Source organism: Jaculus jaculus, chromosome 10, assembly GCF_020740685.1.
Source record: "Jaculus jaculus isolate mJacJac1 chromosome 10, mJacJac1.mat.Y.cur, whole genome shotgun sequence".
Taxonomy (NCBI): Eukaryota; Metazoa; Chordata; class Mammalia; order Rodentia; family Dipodidae; genus Jaculus; species Jaculus jaculus.
In genome coordinates, this window is record NC_059111.1 from 93,368,209 (window position 1) to 93,386,906 (window position 18,698).

Genomic DNA, 18,698 nt, shown 5'->3' on the forward strand with positions numbered 1-18,698 from the left:
CATCTTCCTCGGTGGCTTCAGTGTGGCGGAAACCTTTGTAAACCACAGTGCATGGGCCCAGGAACCCAGCCGTGACACGTTCCAAAGCTCAAGTACTCCACATTCTGCAGTGGCACAGGTCACAGATGGGGTGGGCTCAGGGCACGCACCTTGGTGGACTCTCAAAGGATGTTCCTGCCCTGTCTCCAGGGAGGCTGGGAAGCATGCCCTGATTTCTACTCAAGGGGTATCTCTGAGAAGAACCCTGCTCTCTGAAGTAGGATACCATAGGGTGATTAGTCCTAGGCTTGGTGAATAAGAAGCTTTACCAAGACTGGGGAGATGGCTCAATGGATAAAGTGTATGCCACGCAAACTCTAGGACTGGAATTTGGATTCCCAGGGCCAATATCAAAGCTGGGCGTGACAGCTCATGGTTATCATCCCAGCAGTGGGGAGGTGGACCCAGAAAGATCCTTGAAACTATCTAGCTAACTACCTGAATCAGTGAGCTTAGGATGTAAGTGAGAGATCCTGCCTCAGAAAACAAGGTGGAGAAGTGACAGAGGAAGACACTTGACCTTGACTTCTGACTCCACAAGCTTGCTCTTTCTCTCTCTCTCTCTCTCTCTCTCTCTCTCACACACACAGCCATACCAATACAAGCATGCATATACACATGCATGCACATCCCACCACATCACACACACACTCTTGCCAAACCAAAAGGAATCCTTACCATCTGACCCACATTCATTTCCATCCATCTACTCAATTCCACAAATCACAAGGGGCTGCATTGCTGTCCTCAAGCAGCCCAGGTACTTGTGAGCAAGCTCAAAGCCATACCAGGTGCAGAGCTCACCCCATCCTCAGATTTCCTCAGTGTCAGCAAAAACACTGGCACCTCAGAACATGTCTCCTACCTCCCTCAGGACGTGAGCAGTACTTGGGGACACTGCTGAGTGCCAGGAAATACAGCGCCTCTATTTCTGTGACAATATGAGGAAGAACTGAGATAAGGCAGGCTGTGAATGCCCCCATAGCGTCACTACCTAGCTTCTCGAATGAGACACAAGGACTGTGTTAACTTCCTGACTGACCACCAAGGCCTGGCATGGTTTTCACAGCCTCCTGTCCTCTTTGCGCCTAAACTTCTTCACCTGCCTTATGATCATGGCTTAAAAGCCTCTAGGCTGGGCCATACAGAGTGACTGCCTGGAAACAGCCTCTGGTCATATCTCATCACAGCAGCCAAGCTGCTTCCCTCTGGGCTTAAGGCAGAAGGTGATCAACGCTTTCTATAAAGGGCCAGACAGTAAATATTTATGGCCCCATAGGCCATATGGTCCTTGCCACAATCACTCAATCCTGTGGCTGTGAGGGAGCAGCTGTAGACGATACTGACACAGCAAGCAGAGCTGTGCTTCAATAAAACTTTATTTACAAAAGTAGGCTGCTAGCCAGATATGGCCCAGAGCCCAGGTTGATCAATTGCTCCCTGGGCTGGACTTGGCCTTGCCTCAACCCAGGCAGAGTACTTCTTCATGCTATCCCTACTCACTCCCCCAGCCCGGGGTTCCCTTCTCCACTAGAAGCAGATGTTGGGGAGCACGGACCAGCTGGGGACACAGAGTCTGCATCTCACTGAATTCTCTAGTTGCCCTGTGAGGAAGTCCACAGAAGAGACCCCCAGGAAGGGCAAGGAGCTGCGAACACATCTTGTGGGGAAGCAATGGGAGGAGACTGTTCCTTCCCATCTTAAGCCCGCACTCTGTTCCCAGTGTATCCCAGAACAACAGCTGTGGGGTGATCATAAGGAGTACCCCCAGAAACTCCATTAGAAGTACATGCCCCAGAGACCCTAGAGGTCCCCAAGTTTCCCAGTCCCAGGTAGACGCCCAGGAAGTATATGCATCTTGCCTTGCCCCACATGAGCTACTGAGGGACCTGGCCCCATTCTACGTGCATCCTATAGCAGCCTCAAATACCTGGTTCCACCTTCTAGAGCATTCAGTTAGGGCACTAATGTTGGACAAGGATGAAGCAGTAAGGCACAAGGATAACTCTGTTCTGGGAGAGTCTGCCACGGGGCACCGAGAGGGGACGGTGAGGAGGCCCAGAAGCAGAGATGGGTGCAGACTGGACCTTGGTTGTCAGGACAAGATTCCCTCCAGAGAAGGTCCAGGACAAGCAGGCCTGATCTCTTACCTTCTCCCACATCCCTCAGCCAGAGACACCAGAACGACTGTTCATACTTGCCAGACATGAGGCATAGGGGAGGGACCACTGTCGCCTCAGTAGGTAGGCACAGGGAGGCATAGGGGAGGGACCACTGTCACCTCGGTGGGTAGGTACGGGGAAGTGGCCTCCGAGCCACCCCACCAAAAAAAAGCGGGTGCTAGCTTGTCAGAGCTCCACACTAGGTCCTGTAGTGAGGTGCTTCCATGGAAGGAAGGAAGGAAAGACGTCTAATTAGGGATAGCTGAGGGCCAACTTCAGTTCATCAGTTCCCAAAGCAGGACTAGGCACCCAGACTCATCTTTTCCCTTTTGTTCTTCCGGTAAAGGGTACTGAAGCCAGGGTCTTAAAGTGTTTGGCAAGCACTCTACCACTGAGGTCCATCCCCAGCCCTCTCTTAACATCTTGTTTGTTGTTATTATTATTATTATATTTATATTTATTTACTTAATAAAGAGGGAAAGAGGCAAGTAGGGAGAGAGATAATGGGTGTACCAGGGCATCTAGCCACTGCAAATAAACTCTAACACATGCCTTGTGCATCTGGCCTACGTGGGTCCTGAGGAATCGAACCTGGGTCCTTTGGCTTTGTAGGCAAAAAGCCTTCATCACTAAGTCAGCTCTCCAGCCCAATGTCTTGTTTTGACACAGGGTTTTACCAAGTTGCCCAGACTGGCCTTGAGTCCACTGCACGTAGCCCAAGCAGATGCTGAGTTTTCTGATTCTCCTGCAGCACCCTCCAGAGTAGCGGAGATTTCCGGGCCTGGCTTCTCCTTGGTGTTTGAGAACTAGGAACTGGAAGCAGGAAGCTGGGAGGCTGTGGGCCACTCCTACCTGACGATGCTCCACTCTGGCTCAATGCGCACAATGGTGGGGTCCTCCACGTACTGGAAGACCAGGTCCTGGCGGATCCTGGCCCTGTCCACTTGCACTGTCACCTTCATGTCCAGCATCTCATCTGAGGACGTGGTGTTACAGACGATGTAAGATGGAGAGCGCCTGGAAGGGAAGGCAGAGCGCTGGGCTCCGGAGTGTTAAAAGGTCTGCTGTCCCTGGTTCAACCCTGCCACCAAACTCCATCGTGTTTCTCAGAGGCAAGCTGCCCATGTTGCTGCAGAGATGGAAAGTTCTGGAACCAGGGGCAGAGAACTCTTTTACCAAGCTTTAGAAAAGCTCCTCTGCAGCTATAGCACTCCTAGGCATATATGCGAAGGACTCATCTCATTTCCTTAGAAGTACGTGCTCAACCATGTTTATTGCTGCTCAATTTATAATAGCTGGGAAATGGAACCAGCCTAGATGGCCCTCAACTGATGAGTGGATAATGAAGATGTGGCACATCTATACAATGGAGTTCTACTCAGCGGTAAAGAAAAATGAATTTTGCAGAAAAATGGATGGACCTGGAAAGGATTATACTAAGTGAGGTAACCCAGGCCCAGAAAGCCAAGCGCCACATGTTCTCTCTCATATGTGGATCCTAGCTACAGATGACTGGGCTTCTGCGTGAGAAGGAAAATACTTAGTAGCAGAGGCCAGTAAGTTAAAAAGGAGACATAAAGGGAAGAGGAAGGAAGGGAGGAGGGTACTTAATAGGTTGATATTATATATATGTAAGTACAATGATTGTGATGGGGAGGTAATATGATGGAGAATGGAATTTCAAAGGGGAAAGTGTGGGGGGGGGGAGGGAATTAACATGGGATTTTTTTTATAATCATGGAAAATGCTAATAAAAATAATAATAAAAAAAAAAGCTCCTCTGGGTCAACTTTTCCAAGAGGCCACAGTCCTTGTGCCCCGCTCCTAGCCCTGTTTTCAGCAAGGATCCAGCTACATCAGCCTGTTGAGGATCCCCCCTCATTGCGATTTGAATGTGAAATGACCCCCATAGGCTCATGCAGTTGAGCAGTTGGTCTCCAAGCTGGACGTGCTGCTTGGGGGTAGGGGGAGGTTAGTGGGATTTTCAAGAGACGGAGCATTGCTGGCGGAAGTGGTTCACGGAATGAGGGGGGTGCTGGTCTTGAGGCTCCACATGTCCACCCACTGCTTCCTGGCTGTGGGTGACAGGCGATCAGTCTGCCTCCCACCCCTGATACCACAGCTTCCCCACTATGATGAGAAGTGCCCCCTTGAACTAGAAGCTGAAGTAAATCCTTTCCTTCCTTAAGCTTGCCAGGCCTCAGGTTACAGCAACCAGTAAAGCAAATGTCCTTATTGTCTGATCCCCTGGCCTGCCTGTCCGCCTGCAGGGAGACGCCTGAGAAGTGAGTACACCAAAAATGCCTTGGTCATCGCCTCCAGCAATTTTCCAAAGTTGGGATACTTTTTACCCCATTGCGGTCTCCTTGAACGAAACCATCTTACCATTTTCAAAAGTGTCAAACAAGTTTTTTTTTTTTGTTTTTTGTTTTTGCTTTTTCTCTGATACCAGTAAAGCAAGGCTTGGTCTGACATTGGCTTTGTCACAGTGCCTAACACACCCTCCTCGGGCTGGTGACATCTCCCAGAGCCTTTCTTGATGTTCCTACTCCCTAGGCTTCTGTCTAGGGAAGTTCTGTCCCTTTGGGCCACAGAGCTAAGTACAGGAAAGAAAGCTTCCAGCCCTGGGAGGCTCAGTCCAAGGTTGCCTCCATCAGCTGCTCAGCTCAGTCTAGGTCTTTCCAGACTCCTCCTTCTGCCTGGGCACCAGCTGTGTCTCCTCTGGCCCCTGTAGAGGGCTTGCTCTAGGGTATGGGGTCAAACAGTGGGCAGTCTTCCAGAGAGGGGTTGAAAAAGAGAAAGAGCACCCTCTTTCTTTTTGTGGGACTTGAAAGGATAAACATAGAGAAGAGTCAGTCCCTTGGGCACCTCTGTGGGATCCCAAACCTGTCTTCCCCCAGGTCAGTTTGTCTGTCTGGTCCCCTCCCCTGTGCAGTGCCCTGGGATTACCTGTGGAAGAGACAGGGCTGTTTCCCAAACGTCACCACCACGTTGCTGCCCGCATTCAGGTTGGTGCCTGTGATGGTCACCTGCGTGCCCCCAGACATGGGCCCCCGGTTGGGCTTCAGATCTAAGAGAGTCAGCGTCTGCAGAGAAAGGAAGGGGGACTGGGTCAAGCTGGAGGAGGCTGGGGCAGGCCGAAGGCGGTGATCCACAAGCCTTTCAAGAACTACCTTCTGGAATCTACTCACGATGGCCCCTGGCAGCTGTTTGTTCTTTTCTTATGTTTAAAGATTTGTTTTTATTTTTATTTATTTATTTATTTATTTGAGAGCAAGAGAAAGAGGAAGGGGGAGAAAGCGAGACGGAGAGGGAATGGGCGCCGCAGGCCTTCTAGCTGCTGCCAACACTCAGACACACATGCGCCCTTGTGCATCTGGCTAACGTGGGTCGTGGGGAATTGAACCTGAGTCCTTTGGCTTTGCAGGCAAGCCATTTCTCCAGCCCGGGAGCGATACCAAGACCATGCAGGACCACTCTGGGGCAAAGATGAAAGCTTTTACTTGGGAAAAGCAAGAGCTGCCAGGGTTGTCTCACAAGAGAGGAGCACAGCCAACCTGAGTTTTCAGAGAGTGGGCTTTTAAAAAATATATTTTATTTATTTATCTGAGAGAGAAAATTGGCATGCCAGGGCCTCCAGCCACTGCAAACAAACTCCAGACGCATGTGCTCCCCCTTGTGCATCTGGCTTACGTGGGTCCTGGAGAATTGACCCTGGGTCCTTTGGCTTTGCAGGCAAGTGCCTTAACTGCTAAGCCATCTCTCCAGCCCAGATAGTGGGCTTTATAGGGTGTCAGTTGAGGGGGAAGGTAAGGAAGGGGAAAAGCTGAATGAGAAAGGTTCCTGTAGGGAGCCCTAAGATAGCCAGGGTGTGACACCAGAACAGTGAGGAGGTGACTTAGGGGATAAGGGGTCAGGAAACCATGACCTGGGGGCATTGATAGGCAAGGAAGGGATAATGGCTGGTTGGTTTCTTGAAGAATGTGGATAATTCACTTCCTTATGTCTGTGGACATCCTGCTGTCCTTGGTAACTCCATTTTGGGAGCCTGTCCAGACCTAACACCTACTACCTGGCCAAGCTAGCCTTGGCACTGTGGAGCTGCCTCCTGGTTTGATACTTGAAGACATCTTTGTTGTTAAGAAGAGGGAAGGGCTGGAGAGATGGCTTAGCAGTTAAGTGCTTGCCTGTGAAGCCTAAGGACCCCGGTTCGAGGCTCGGTTCCCCAGGTCCCACGTTAGCCAGATGCACAAGGGGGCGCATGCGTCTGGAGTTCGTTTGCAGAGGCTGGAAGCCCTGGAGCGCCCATTCTCTCTCTCCCTCTATCTGTCTTTCTCTCTGTCTCTGTCGCTCTCAAATAAATAAATAAATAAGTAAGAGGGAAAATCATCTCCCCACCCCCGCCCACCAGCACAGAGCAGTTTCTCTCCTCTCCCCAACCCTCACTGGCTCTCTTTTGGGTCTCCATCCTTTTCCTTCCCTCCACCCGTCCTTTCCCTCCCTACTCCCACTAACATACAATACAATGACATATTTTCTTTTTTGTGGGGAGGGATCCAAAAATCTTTTTCTCTCTGTGACTCATCGGATCCGAAGCCTCCTCCTTTTTCAGGTCACAGGAGTCTATCCTGATGTAAAATAAAACCCTGCACCCAAGAAACCGGCCACCTTGGCCCTCCACTGCCCACCCCATGAGCCTAAAACTATAGCGCTAAAACCTGGTACAGGTGTTCAGATGGGGACTCTCTTGCCACCCAGAAAGGAGTGGGCAGCAGAAGGGCCCTCTGGATTCTGAGGTGTCCTTGGCTTCCACTCACTCCCCTCCACCTCATTTTCAATCTTGCCCTAACACTATTATTGCTATCTGAATAATGGCAGTAATAGTAGCTGCTATGTACTGATCTTAAAAAAAAAATTACTTATTTTATTTATTTGAGAAAGAGAAAGAGGCAGATAGAGAGAGAGAGAGAGGAAGAGAGAGAATGGGCACCACAGGGCCTTCAGCCACTGTAAATGAGCTCCAGAATCGTGTAGCACCTTTTGCATATGGCTTATGTGGGTCTTGGGGAAATCGAACCTGGGTCCTTTGGCTTCACAGGCAAATGCTTTAACCGCTAAGCCATCCCGCCAGCCCCTAGGACCTGATTTTTAAGGGTCAGGATTCATTTCTCGTGATACATCGATACAGGTTTATATACATATTTAATCGCTCAACCAGTTCTGTAGAATAACTAGCATTACCTATTTCACAGATGAGTTTCAGAGCTGTTAAGTAAGTTCCCCAAAGGTTACACAGCTAAAGAGTAGCATAAGTGAGATCTGACTGTGGACCCTAGTTCCCAGCCATCTCTCCAGCGATGTCTCTCCTGGCTTTGGGGACGGAGACTTATGGGTCCTACCGGCCTCTCCAGAGAATCACCCTGAGGTCCTGAGCGGAGATGTGTGAGGAGACCTCAGAGAAAGGTCATCAGCTTTCAAACCTGCTCCCAGATCCCCTTCCCGGATGGAGGGTGAGGAGCGGCAGGGGGTGGGGGCAGGGAGGCAAGCCCAGACAGCTTGGGATTTGAAGTTGTAGTTTGTTCTTTCATTAGCATTTTAATGGAAAAACTTTCCCTGGTCCCAGGTGAGAAGTCTGTATCTGCATTTAAATGAAGATTTCCCTCTCCCTTCCCAGCCAGGCCCCTCCCCAAAGAACTCACAGCTGAACTTGAACCCACTTGGCTCACCCAGCAGCTGGCAACTTTCGTAAGGGAGGCCTCCGTGGGGAGCCTGAACACCCACTGCCCGCTTGCGATGCGCCCAGCTCGCTCAGCTCTCCAGCAGGGTGCACGGGTGACATACACCTGAGGGCATGTGTGGCTCTGGACCCCGCTAATTCATCGGCTAGCTTTGAAGTCACAGCTCTGCTGCTGGACAGACAAGGTTCTGTCTGGATCGCTGTGTGACTCAAGAGAAGATATTGTGCATCTCTGGTCACACAATTAGGGAAATAGGCCAAAAAAAAAGTGATTTGCTGCCAAGGTTCCTGACCATTTTCTTCTCCCATAAGTCTCTTGTTTCATTCTGTTGAATGTCTGGAGCTCGGAAGACACCAGGAGGCTGGGAAGTTATTGAAGGAGGGACCCAGCCTCAGTGTCTGGCTTGAAAAGGAGGAGGGCAGAGGCATGTCAATCACTCAGGAGACCACCCCTCACCGAAAGACATGCTAAGGAGGTAGAAGGAATAGTTACCCCGAAGGAGATAATACTGCCCCCCAAAACCAAGACCCTCTCTGCTTGGAGCGCTAACTCAGAAAGCCCAACTCTCTCTCTCTTTGGAATCAGATAGACATCTGAAGTGTGCTTGCTCTGACACTTAGAGGCTTTTTCCCCACCTCTTTCTCAAAATAAATCTCCCTGGCCTTACTCTTTTCCTGTAGTTAGTGTGCCCAATTTTCTTCTGTGGTCTTGAAACGGAGGGCTTTACAGTAAGCAAGTCTGCAACATTTTCAAAGGGTGGCTTTGCCTCCCCCCCACCACACCAGCTCACCCCCAGAGAGGAAAGAAAGGGGAAGGGACAATCTATCTGCCCAGGGACTAAAAAGAAAGGTCGAAAGTCAAGGTCAGGGAAGGACAGGCCAATGGCAAGAGTACCCCTGGCTGCCTTCCAGTGGGTCCTGTCATAGGGACTGGTGGGAGGGGCACTGTCAAGGGAGGGTTAGGGAGGGGATGTTATGAAAACATGGTTTAGACTTGTGAGAAACCATTAATTATTCAAGCCACGCTTCATAAATATTTTACGGTGGGTTTGCACGGGAAATCACACTCTGCGTTATTTGCTCGCTCCTTACTTGGCCCTGGGGAAGAAATGAAGGCAGGAAGACCAGACCGAGGGGTGGGGGAGGGATACTACGTACGTGGAGCTCTGGGAGGACAGCCAGCGACGACAAGGGTGCTGATCTGGGTGGCTTTGGGTTTTGGGTGAATAAACTGCACATCCAAGCCTAGCTGCATTTGTGGAGGGAAGCCTAGCTGCATTTGTGGAGGGAAACTGAGACTCAGGCTCCCCCCACCCCGCCCCGAGGCAGTAGAGTGAGGCCCAGAAAGGCGTTCCTTCAAGGGCCTGCAAAGCGAGCCTGCGATGAAAACCCCGATGACTGGCTGGAACCACTGGCTGGTAGCCTGTGGCTCGTCCTAATATGAAAACAGACACTTGTGGATGGAGATTTAAGTTGCTAAGGAAATATACCAGTGCATGTTCCAGAGCCTGCCACGCAAGTCAGTCAGAAGGCCAGTGCTGTGCAGATGGCCCGCAAACCCTTAGAGACATGACCCCTCTTCCCATCCTTTGTATAGCAGGTGACACTTGAGCTTCAACGTCATTCCTGCTCCGGCCCTCTTCCTCCGTGGAAGTGTGTCTTTTTTACTAACAAGCTCTTCCTGCTCTGCTCCTCTCTGTGTCTCGGTCCAATTCCTTCTTCCAAGACACAGTCTGGAAATGCCAGCCAGTGCCCACTGAACCCATTTATCTGCCAATCTCATCCTCAGTCTAAGCACCGTGAAAGGAATCCCAGCATGGAGCCAGAGGAGCCTGTGGAAGGCGTTCCCCAGCTCCCCAGCGGCGGTCCAAGGACACTGGAAGAGAGGGATTCTGTGGGTTTGTGGGTGTGTGTGGTGGGGGTGATGGGGTGCGGTTGTTCAAGGCGTACTTCCTCACTGAACAGTGATGCCTCTGGGATGCTTGGAGCATAACTGAGAGAATGATGTCCTTTTCTTGTCCATGAGAGAGTCATGGGGACCTCTGCCTCTGGGGCTTCCAGGACTCCATCCCTAAGTGCACATGGGACAGATGAGACAGATGAGAGGGCTGGTATCCCCAGAACCACCCTTCCTCCCTGGGTGTCTACCTGAAAGGATGTGTGGCACCAAGCCAGTTCCTCAGAGGGGTCCTTTGACTAGAAAAGTGACATGGGTCACTGAGCATGGAACCCAGTGGATATGTACACTGCCTTGTGGCACCTACTCTACTCCTTCATCACCTTCTTTCCCTCTCTCCCTCACTCCTTTCTTTTGGCACAAGTCTCTCTGGGTTAGCTTTATGTCAGGGACAGCCTCCCCGCCATGCTGGTCCCATATGAAAACCTGTGTCAGACAAACCATACCCCAGTGTATGAACAGTCCCGAAGACATGGCAGAGATCTGTCTGAGATCAAGGGGACTTGCTGGTGTCAGCCACACAGGCTCTTTAGAAAAGTTTGAACAGACCACAGAGCTCTGGGGCGGCTGGTGGTGGTTGCCCAGCCAGCCAGCATCCTCTTTGGCATGTGGCCCTCTGCCCAGGCTGCACCTCAGACTCACTGGGCAGCTTTCTGATCCAGCTCACACTTGGGTCACACTGAATCAGGAGGGTCTAGGCATTACACTTAGGCCCTCCGCAGAGCCTCATTCGCACGGTGGCGCCACGCGCCAAGGAGGCTAGCGTAGAAGTGAAGGGCCTGACTTTATTTGCAAAGACTTACTGGCCAGAGAAGAGGGGCAGAACCAAAGAGGACCCCTGAGGATGGTGCTGGCAGAAATCCTGAATGCCACAGGGAGTCAAGCTTCAGGAGCCACATGTGTCCCCTGCATAGGTCTGCAAGTCGGGAAAAAGGCTGCATAGTGGAGCAGAGTCGAGGCTCTGAAGAAGAGGGAGGTGAGTCAAGGCGGCCAGCTGAAGTGCATCAGGGAAGGTCAAGGCTGGAGAAATGAACTGGGTGGGGTGGTGGCTGGCCCAGGAACCTGGACAGCATCTCACCGATGATTCTTCAGGTGGTCCCCACGATGAAAGGGGCACATCCATGGAAGAAGGTGGACTACAGTGGCTTAGGCCGAAGGCAGGGGACAGATTAATGGAGCCTCTAGTGGTGGCAAAGAGAATGGGACTGTGAGACACCCCCCCCCCTGCCCCCCAGGACACACTCCATGAGGGTTGACCTCAGGAACCGAGGGAACATGAACCCAAGTCCTCCACGTTCTTGGGCCTGGGGTCAGGACACTGGCTGAGATGGGCAAGAGGGGAAGACGTACTATTTGTGGGGGCACGGCCTTGATGACCCATGTACACATGCTGTTCAGGTGGCCTTTGAGCTGGTCACAGAGGTGAACGGAGGCAGAAAGCCATAGCTGACATCAGAAAGTCCCCTTGATCTCAGGCAGATCTCTGCCATGTCTTCGGGACTGTTCATACACTGGGGTATGGTTTGTCCGACACAGGTTTTCATATGGGACCAGCATGGCAGGGAGGCTGTCCCTGACATTAAGCTAACCCAGAGAGACTTGTGCCAAAAGAAAGGAGTGAGGGAGAGAGGGAAAGAAGGTGATGAAGGAGTAGAGTAGGTGCCACAAGGCAGTGTACATATCCATTGGGTTCCATGCTCAGTGACCCATGTCACTTTTCTATTCAAAGGACCCCTCTGAGGAACTGGCTTGGTGCCACACATCCTTTTAGGTAGACACCCAGGGAGGAAGGGCGGTTCTGGTGATACCAGCCCTCTCATTTGTCCATGGTTTAAGGTTACTATTCAGTGTCAATGCCGAGGTCCACATGACAGAGGACCTGGCCAGTTGACTGGCTGTAGATATTCAGGCTTCCTTTGGCCACACAGCAATGTCCTTCCTCCTTACCTCGGCCTCCTTACCTAGGTCTTCGGTGTATGATCAGCGACAGCAGCACCCAAGGGGCGGGAGCTGTGACTAGGTGGAAGGAGCTTGTTACCTGCATTCTTGTGAGGTTCCCTTAACATGGTCAAGTCTGGGGCCAAAACCGTGTGTGTGTGTGTGTATGTGTGCGTGTGTGTGTGTGTGTGTGTGTGTGTGTGCGCGTGTGTGTGTGTGTGTGTTTGATCTTGTCTCCCTCAGACTATGGGCCTTTGAGAGAGGGGTCGAGTGAGCTCTTAGGGATCACTGTAGCTCGTCAGCCAGGGCTATCAAATTATAGTGGAACATTCAACATGATTCAAGCACTTTGTCAAAGTCAGGGAGATGTATTGGGCAGGATGGTGCATTGCTGTCAGTGGAAGAGAGAAGGAACAAGAACCCAGGAGAGAGGAGAAGAAGAAGAAGAAAGAGGAGGGAGAAAGGGAACGAGGAATGGTAAAACAGACACCTAACGCCCAGATACAAAATCCATCACTTCCGGATTCTGACTTCCAAGAGCAGCCATAATTCAGAGAAAACTGTACCATTACCACCATCATTGATTTGAGAAGTCTAGCTCTGAAAGTATTGGGGCGTGACAGGGACAATGCTCGTGTGTCTCCTCTATCCTGGAAATTATCAGGCTGCAAGATTCTCAAAGCTCCGTCCTCTCTTCCCAGCTGCTGGCCAGGCAACGCGCAGGGCCCATGGGCTAGAGGGAACCTGAGGGATGTGGGCGCTCTCAGGTGAGACCTGCAGAGGTGGAGCCATAAGAAGTGGGGACCAGGGTGTAGGTAGCGGGGAGGTGGGCGGTCAGTAGGGTGTGCAGGTGGGATGGGGTACAGGACAGGTGAGGGAGGGGCTAAAAGGGTCAGGGGATGATGGCAAGTGGGTGGGGAGAAGAAAGCGACAGGCTACTTGTGATGGTGGGCACAGGGCGTGTAGGGAAAAGTCGGGGCGCATCAGTGAGTGGGGCAATCCTGGGTCGTGTAGGACACATGTGGAATAAGCAGAGTCCATGGAATTTTCCCCACACTAGGGGACAGATGCTATTAACATTGTGACTTTAGACATGAACAAATGCAGACACAGCAAAGTTAAGTTGAGTTCTCTCACTTAGGAAGTGGAGGAGTCTGGGCACGATTTTATGGAGTTCCCACAAAGCTTACGCTCTCACTTCTCTTCCACACCACCCTGCCACTAGACTACACAGGGAGATTGGGACCCAAGGGCCAAAGCAGCACAGGGCGGCCCAGCAACATCTGGATTTCAGGCGAGGTCTTTCCGACGTCAAGGCGTAGGACAGGGCTCCCCTGAGCATGGTGGGTGGGCATGGATCCCTCTACCCTGTATTGGCTCAGAGGTCTAGAAGGGACCCACAAGGGTGGCCACGAGAGCGGCTGTGGCCTGGACCCAGCCAGGCCTCGGGTGGCCAGGACTCACCATGAAGTAATAGAGCTGCGAGGAGCGGGCCATGAACTCAGGTCGACACACGGCCACACAGATCTCCACGAAGCCCGCGTGCTGGCTGGGCTTGGCTTCTCCCATCTCACATACGATCCTGCAGGAGGGAAGGAAGACCCCATGGGCCGCGGGGCTCACAGCTACTGCCTGTATCCACGGCAGAGTTCAGAGCGATAAGGTGACCTACCCACGGCCCCTCAGCTCTGAGTCCTGGGGACTGACATAAGGTTCTCAGGTTCCTCTTAGGACCTCCTGTTCCCACTGTTTGAGCTACTTTAGGGGTATCCTTCGTGCTCCTAGCCAGCCCAGCTTCTAGGAAGTACTGATGTGTGCACATGCGCAGAAGAGCTTAGTGTGATTACCCTTACGGATGTGTGTGAGTGTTCCCCAGGGACACAGGAAAGGTAAGCAACTTGTCCCAATGTGTATAGGTACCATCAAGTCTCCAAAGCATGCAAGAGGCTGTGCACAGGTTGTTGGCAATACTGAACTGTTTGGTGGAAAGCCCCTTGAGCATCCTGGCTTTTGATATCTGTAGGAGGCCTTGAGATCCATCCCGCATGGGCACGGGGAGAGGCTACTATGCTTATACACGTCCATATATGTAAATACTTAAACATGTATGTGTACTTTATATGCATGTACATAAACATAAATGTTGTAGATGTATACACACATCTAATTATATACAAGTATGTACATAGATAGGTGTGAAAACACATGCTTTTAAATTTAATTTTTTTAAAAAAAATATTTGTTTATTTGAGAGATAGAGAGAGACAGAAGAGGCAGACAGAGCGAGAGAGAAAGAGAGAGAGAGGGAATGGGCACACAAATACATAAGTAAATACTTAAAAGCCAGGTGTGGTGGGTGGTTCACACCTTTAATCCCAGCATTTAAAAGGCTATGGTTGAACGATTTAATCCTAGAGATTAGGAGGCTGAGGTTGGATGATCAGTATGAGAGCTTGAGGCCAGTTTAGGCTACAGAATGAGTTCCAGGTAAGCCTTGTCTAAATTGAGACCCTGCCCCCACCAAAAGAACAATATTAAAAAAAAAAAAATTTAAGATTGCTGAATGGTTAAAGGTACTTGCTTATAAAGCCTCTTTATCCATTAAGAAAAGTATCTATTGGCCGGGCGTGGTGGCACACGCCTTTAATCCCAGCACTTGGGAGGCAAAGGTAGGAGTATTGCCGTGAGTTCAAGGCCACCCTGAGACTACATAGTGAATTCCGGGTCAGCCTGGGCTAGAATGAGACCCCATCTCAAAAAACAAAACAAAACAAAGAAACAAACAAAATAACAAAAGAAGAAAAGTGTCTATTAACTGTGATAGGGTACAACCACATTATCATTCACTTTTATTTTTTATTTATTTTTTACAATGATTTTTTTTTCATTATTTTTTTTTATTTATTTTCAAGAGAGGAAGAAAAAAAAGAAAAAAAAGGAGAGTATGGGCATGCCAAGACCTCTTGCAACTGCAAAAACTTCCAGGCTCACGTGCCACTTTATGCATCTGGCTTTATGTGGCTATTGGGGAACCAAACCCAGGCCAGCAGGTTTAGCAAGGGAATCCTTTGACTGCTGAGCCATTTCCCAGCCCTTACAATGTTTTTCTGTGTACAAGTCTTAAAGTCATATTTACTCAAAGCTCCTCATCTTTTCCTTCATGTTTTCTTCTGTAGTCATACTTAGAAACCTTCTCCTTCACACAAATCAAACAAATGCTCACCTGTGTTTTCTACAAATCCTTCAACTTTCACTATTTACCTAAACTCTCTAATCCAGCTGGAATTTATTTTGGTGTGTCATGTGGACCTGCTATACTGTTTATAGCCTGAAGCAGTGCCATCTTATTGAGCAATCTTGCTTTTCCTTGTTGATTTCAACTCACTCTCGTCATATAATAAAGCTATACCAGCATTCTTTCTTTGGGTATTCCATCTCATTCCGTGGACCTAACTGGCATTTCCATCCTTTAATCATTTGGCTTTAACAAGGTCTTTTTTTTAAAAAACATATATTGTATTTATTTATTTGAGAGAGAGAAAGAGGCAATTAGATTGAGGGAGAGGGAATGGGCACATCAGGGCCTTTAGCCCCTGCAAACAACTCCATATGCTTGTGCCATCTTGTGCACCTGGGGAATCAAACCTGGGTCCTTAGGCTTCTCAGGCAAGTGCCTTAACCACTAAGCCATCTCTCCAGCCCTTTATAACGATTTTGATGCCTGGTCCAGAGTAGGGAATATTAAACTGCCCCATATCATGATGCACCAGCAACAACAGCTGCTTTGGTTTGATTACAGAAAGATCTGGAGGTCATGTGGGGGATAAGTCCTACCCAGACTGAAGCCCTCAGGTCATCTCACTTGCTATGACCACCTTGGGAAATCCCTGATAAAAGTCAGGAGGAGTGGCACGTATTGGTTCCTACGTGGTTCAGAATCATTCAATCTGACAAGCTCCAGGAAGCCTGATGGCCCTGTGGGAGGCCTTGCCAGTATCCAGCACCTCATGCCCACACACACACACACACACAGGACTGGTGATGAGGTTGCCCTCTGGCAGGCATGGCAAGGTGGTGTAGAATACAGATTGCTCCGTGCTGGTAAACGTTTCATGGTAGTATTTGCTGGGCTGGAAAATAGTGTTTACTTATTTACAAGGCAATGCACGTGTCATGGATCTCCTCCACTGTGAAGGTTAGAGGTCAAGGTCACCTGCTGAATGGATCCCCCTACCCTTGCTGTGAGCCAGCATAGTCTGTAAAGAGAAAAATAACCCAGAGCATCTACCGACCCAATTCCATGCGGAATTTCATTTTCAGCTTCCAGGGAGATGAACACAGGGCCAGCTTTGGGATGGGGGAGCCGCACAAGGCAATAGAGACAATGCTGGGAATTGAACCTAAGTTTCCCTGGCTGGCTGTAATTTCGTTCTTTCTCTCTCTATACCCCAAGTTAGTAGCAGTCAATTTTCTCCCAGCTATTTTCTGTCTACTTTCCCCAGACTATGACAGTTTGCATATAGGATAGAGAGTTGGTGGGGTGGCACACCCTAAAATGTTAGGAACATTTTTCCTTCTCTTCCACACGGCTCGGCTCTGAGTACGTGTGTTGTTAACCTGGCAGGTCCAAGCTCAGGTTGAGCATGTCTCTTCTGAAGAATCCCAAATCAGAAACTGATATTTTTTTTCAAGGTAGGGTCTCACTCTAGCCCAGGCTGACCTGGAATTCACTCTGTAGTCTCAGGCTGGCCTCAAAGTCACAGTGATCTTCCTACCTTTGCCTCCCAAGTGCTGGCATTAAAGATGTATACCACCACAACTGGCTAATATTTTTTTTTCTTTTGTTTGTTTTTTTGAGGTAGAGTCTCAGTGTAGCCCAGGCTGACCTGGAACTCATGACGTAGTCTTAAGGTGGCCTCAAACTCACACGATCCTCCTACCTCTGCCTCCTAAGTGTTGGGATTAAAGGTGTGCCCCACCACGCCGGGCTCCAAAATCTGAAACTGCTGAAGCCTTAACATGACACCATACTTGGAAACTTTTATACTATGAGACTTTTTTTTTCATGCAACTACATAAAATATAGTATAAAATCATCTTCAAGCTATGTATATAATGTATATATTAAAACATGAATGAATCTGGTGTTTGATATGGGTCCCATCACCACGATATCTCATGTATAGGAAAATATTTCAAAATTAGAAGGAAAGGAAACAGAAATCCAAATTAAAAAAAAAAAAAACTTCTGGTCACTAAGCGTTTGGGCGCCGGGAGCCTGCACTGCTGCTTCTCCCCCGCCCCATGGCTCAGGAAACTGTCACTTACTGTTCCGCAGGGATGTAACCATCTACCAAGGGGCTGCATTCCACACCTGCCACCTTGACGTGCGAGGCGATGTCCCGAAATTCCAGGCCCAGATTCTCCCCTCGAATGGTGACCTTGGTGCCCCCTTCCCGGGGACCTGTCACTGGAATAATCTGTAGGGATGGAGAAAGGTTGGTCATGAAAGGTCCCAAGACGCACCGCCACCTACTTGAAGGACCAAGAAGGTCACGGCTGACCATAGGCTACAGCCTAAGGTAAAGCAGTCTGTATGGTCCTGGGGCCAAAGCTCAAAGCTCCTGATACGTCTACCCGTCACAATGAAAGTGAACATTGTGTTACTGGTTAACTCAGAGAAAGTCGGGGTAGACACCTGGCATAAAAGTAAAACTCTCTTGGGCTGGAGGGATGGCTTAGCAGTTAACGCATTTGCCTACAAAGGCAAAGGACCCAGGTTTGTTTCCCCAGGACCCCCGTTAGCCAGATGCACAAGGGGGCGCACGTGTCTGGAGTTCGTTTGCAGTGGCTGGAGGCCCTGGCGCGACCATTCTCTCTCTCTTTCTCCCTCTCTGTCAAATAAATAAATTAATAAATAAAAATAAAATATTTTTCAAAAGAAAGAAAAATAAATAAAACTCTTAACAACCCAGAGCCACGCATGTTGAGGAACATCGCACCTACATTTCCATCCTCCTCAGATGTCCCTTCCCCATAATAATCAGATGTCCGGTCTCTCCAAAGAAATTCTGGTTTTTTGTTGTTGTTGTTGTTGTTGTTTTGGTTTTTGAGGTAGGGTCATGCTCTAGCCCAGGCTGACCTAGAATTCACTATGTAGTTTCAGGGTGGCATCAAAGTCATAGGAATCCTCCTACCTCTGCCTCCTGAGTGCTGGGATTAAAGGCATGCGCCACCACACCTGGTGCTCCAAAAAAAATTGTAAAACACCTTCTTATGTTCCTTTCGTGTGTGTGTGTGTGTGTGTGTGTGTGTGTGTGTGTGTGTAGTATGTACAGTATGGTGTGTGTGGTGTATTCATGTGTGTGCACACACATGCAGAGAGGCCAGAGGAGAGGGTTGGCTGTCCTTCTTTTATTGCTCGTTTGCTTGTTTCCTTGAGATAAACTTTTATTTATTTTTTGTTTATTTTTATTTACTTGATTGAGAGCAGCAGATAGAAAGTGAGAAAAAGAGGCAGATAGAGAGAGAATGGGCGCACCGGGGCCTTCAGCCACTGCAAACAAACTCCAGACGCATGCGCCCCCTTGTGCATCTGGCTTACATGGGACCTGGGAAATCGAGCCTCGAACTGGGGTTCTTAGACTTCATAGGTAAGCGCTTAACTGCTAAGCCATCTCTCTAGTCGTTTTTTTTTGTTCGTTTGTTTTTTTAAGGTAGGGGGTCTCGCTCTAGCTCAGGCAGACCTAGAATTCACTATGTACTCTCAAGGTGGCCTTGAACTCAAGGCGATCCTCCCACCTCTGCCTCCTGAGATTAAAGGCATGCGCCACCACGCCCAGTGAGACAGACTTTTTCACTGAAC

General features: G+C 49.6%; 1 protein-coding gene across 1 annotated transcript in view; it reads right to left on the bottom strand.

Annotated features, from left to right (window-relative positions):
- The window catches only part of Plxna4 (plexin A4), a 533,417-nt gene that overhangs the window by 65,554 nt on the left and 449,165 nt on the right, over positions 1 to 18,698 (bottom strand). Inside the window, exons 13-16 of the mRNA XM_004661200.2 lie at positions 17,162 to 17,313; positions 13,298 to 13,415; positions 5,151 to 5,287; positions 3,054 to 3,218 (exon numbers count right to left, since the gene is read on the bottom strand). Of these exons, the coding sequence (XP_004661257.2) occupies positions 3,054 to 3,218; positions 5,151 to 5,287; positions 13,298 to 13,415; positions 17,162 to 17,313 (572 nt within the window). The remainder of the gene's footprint in view (positions 1 to 3,053; positions 3,219 to 5,150; positions 5,288 to 13,297; positions 13,416 to 17,161; positions 17,314 to 18,698) is intronic.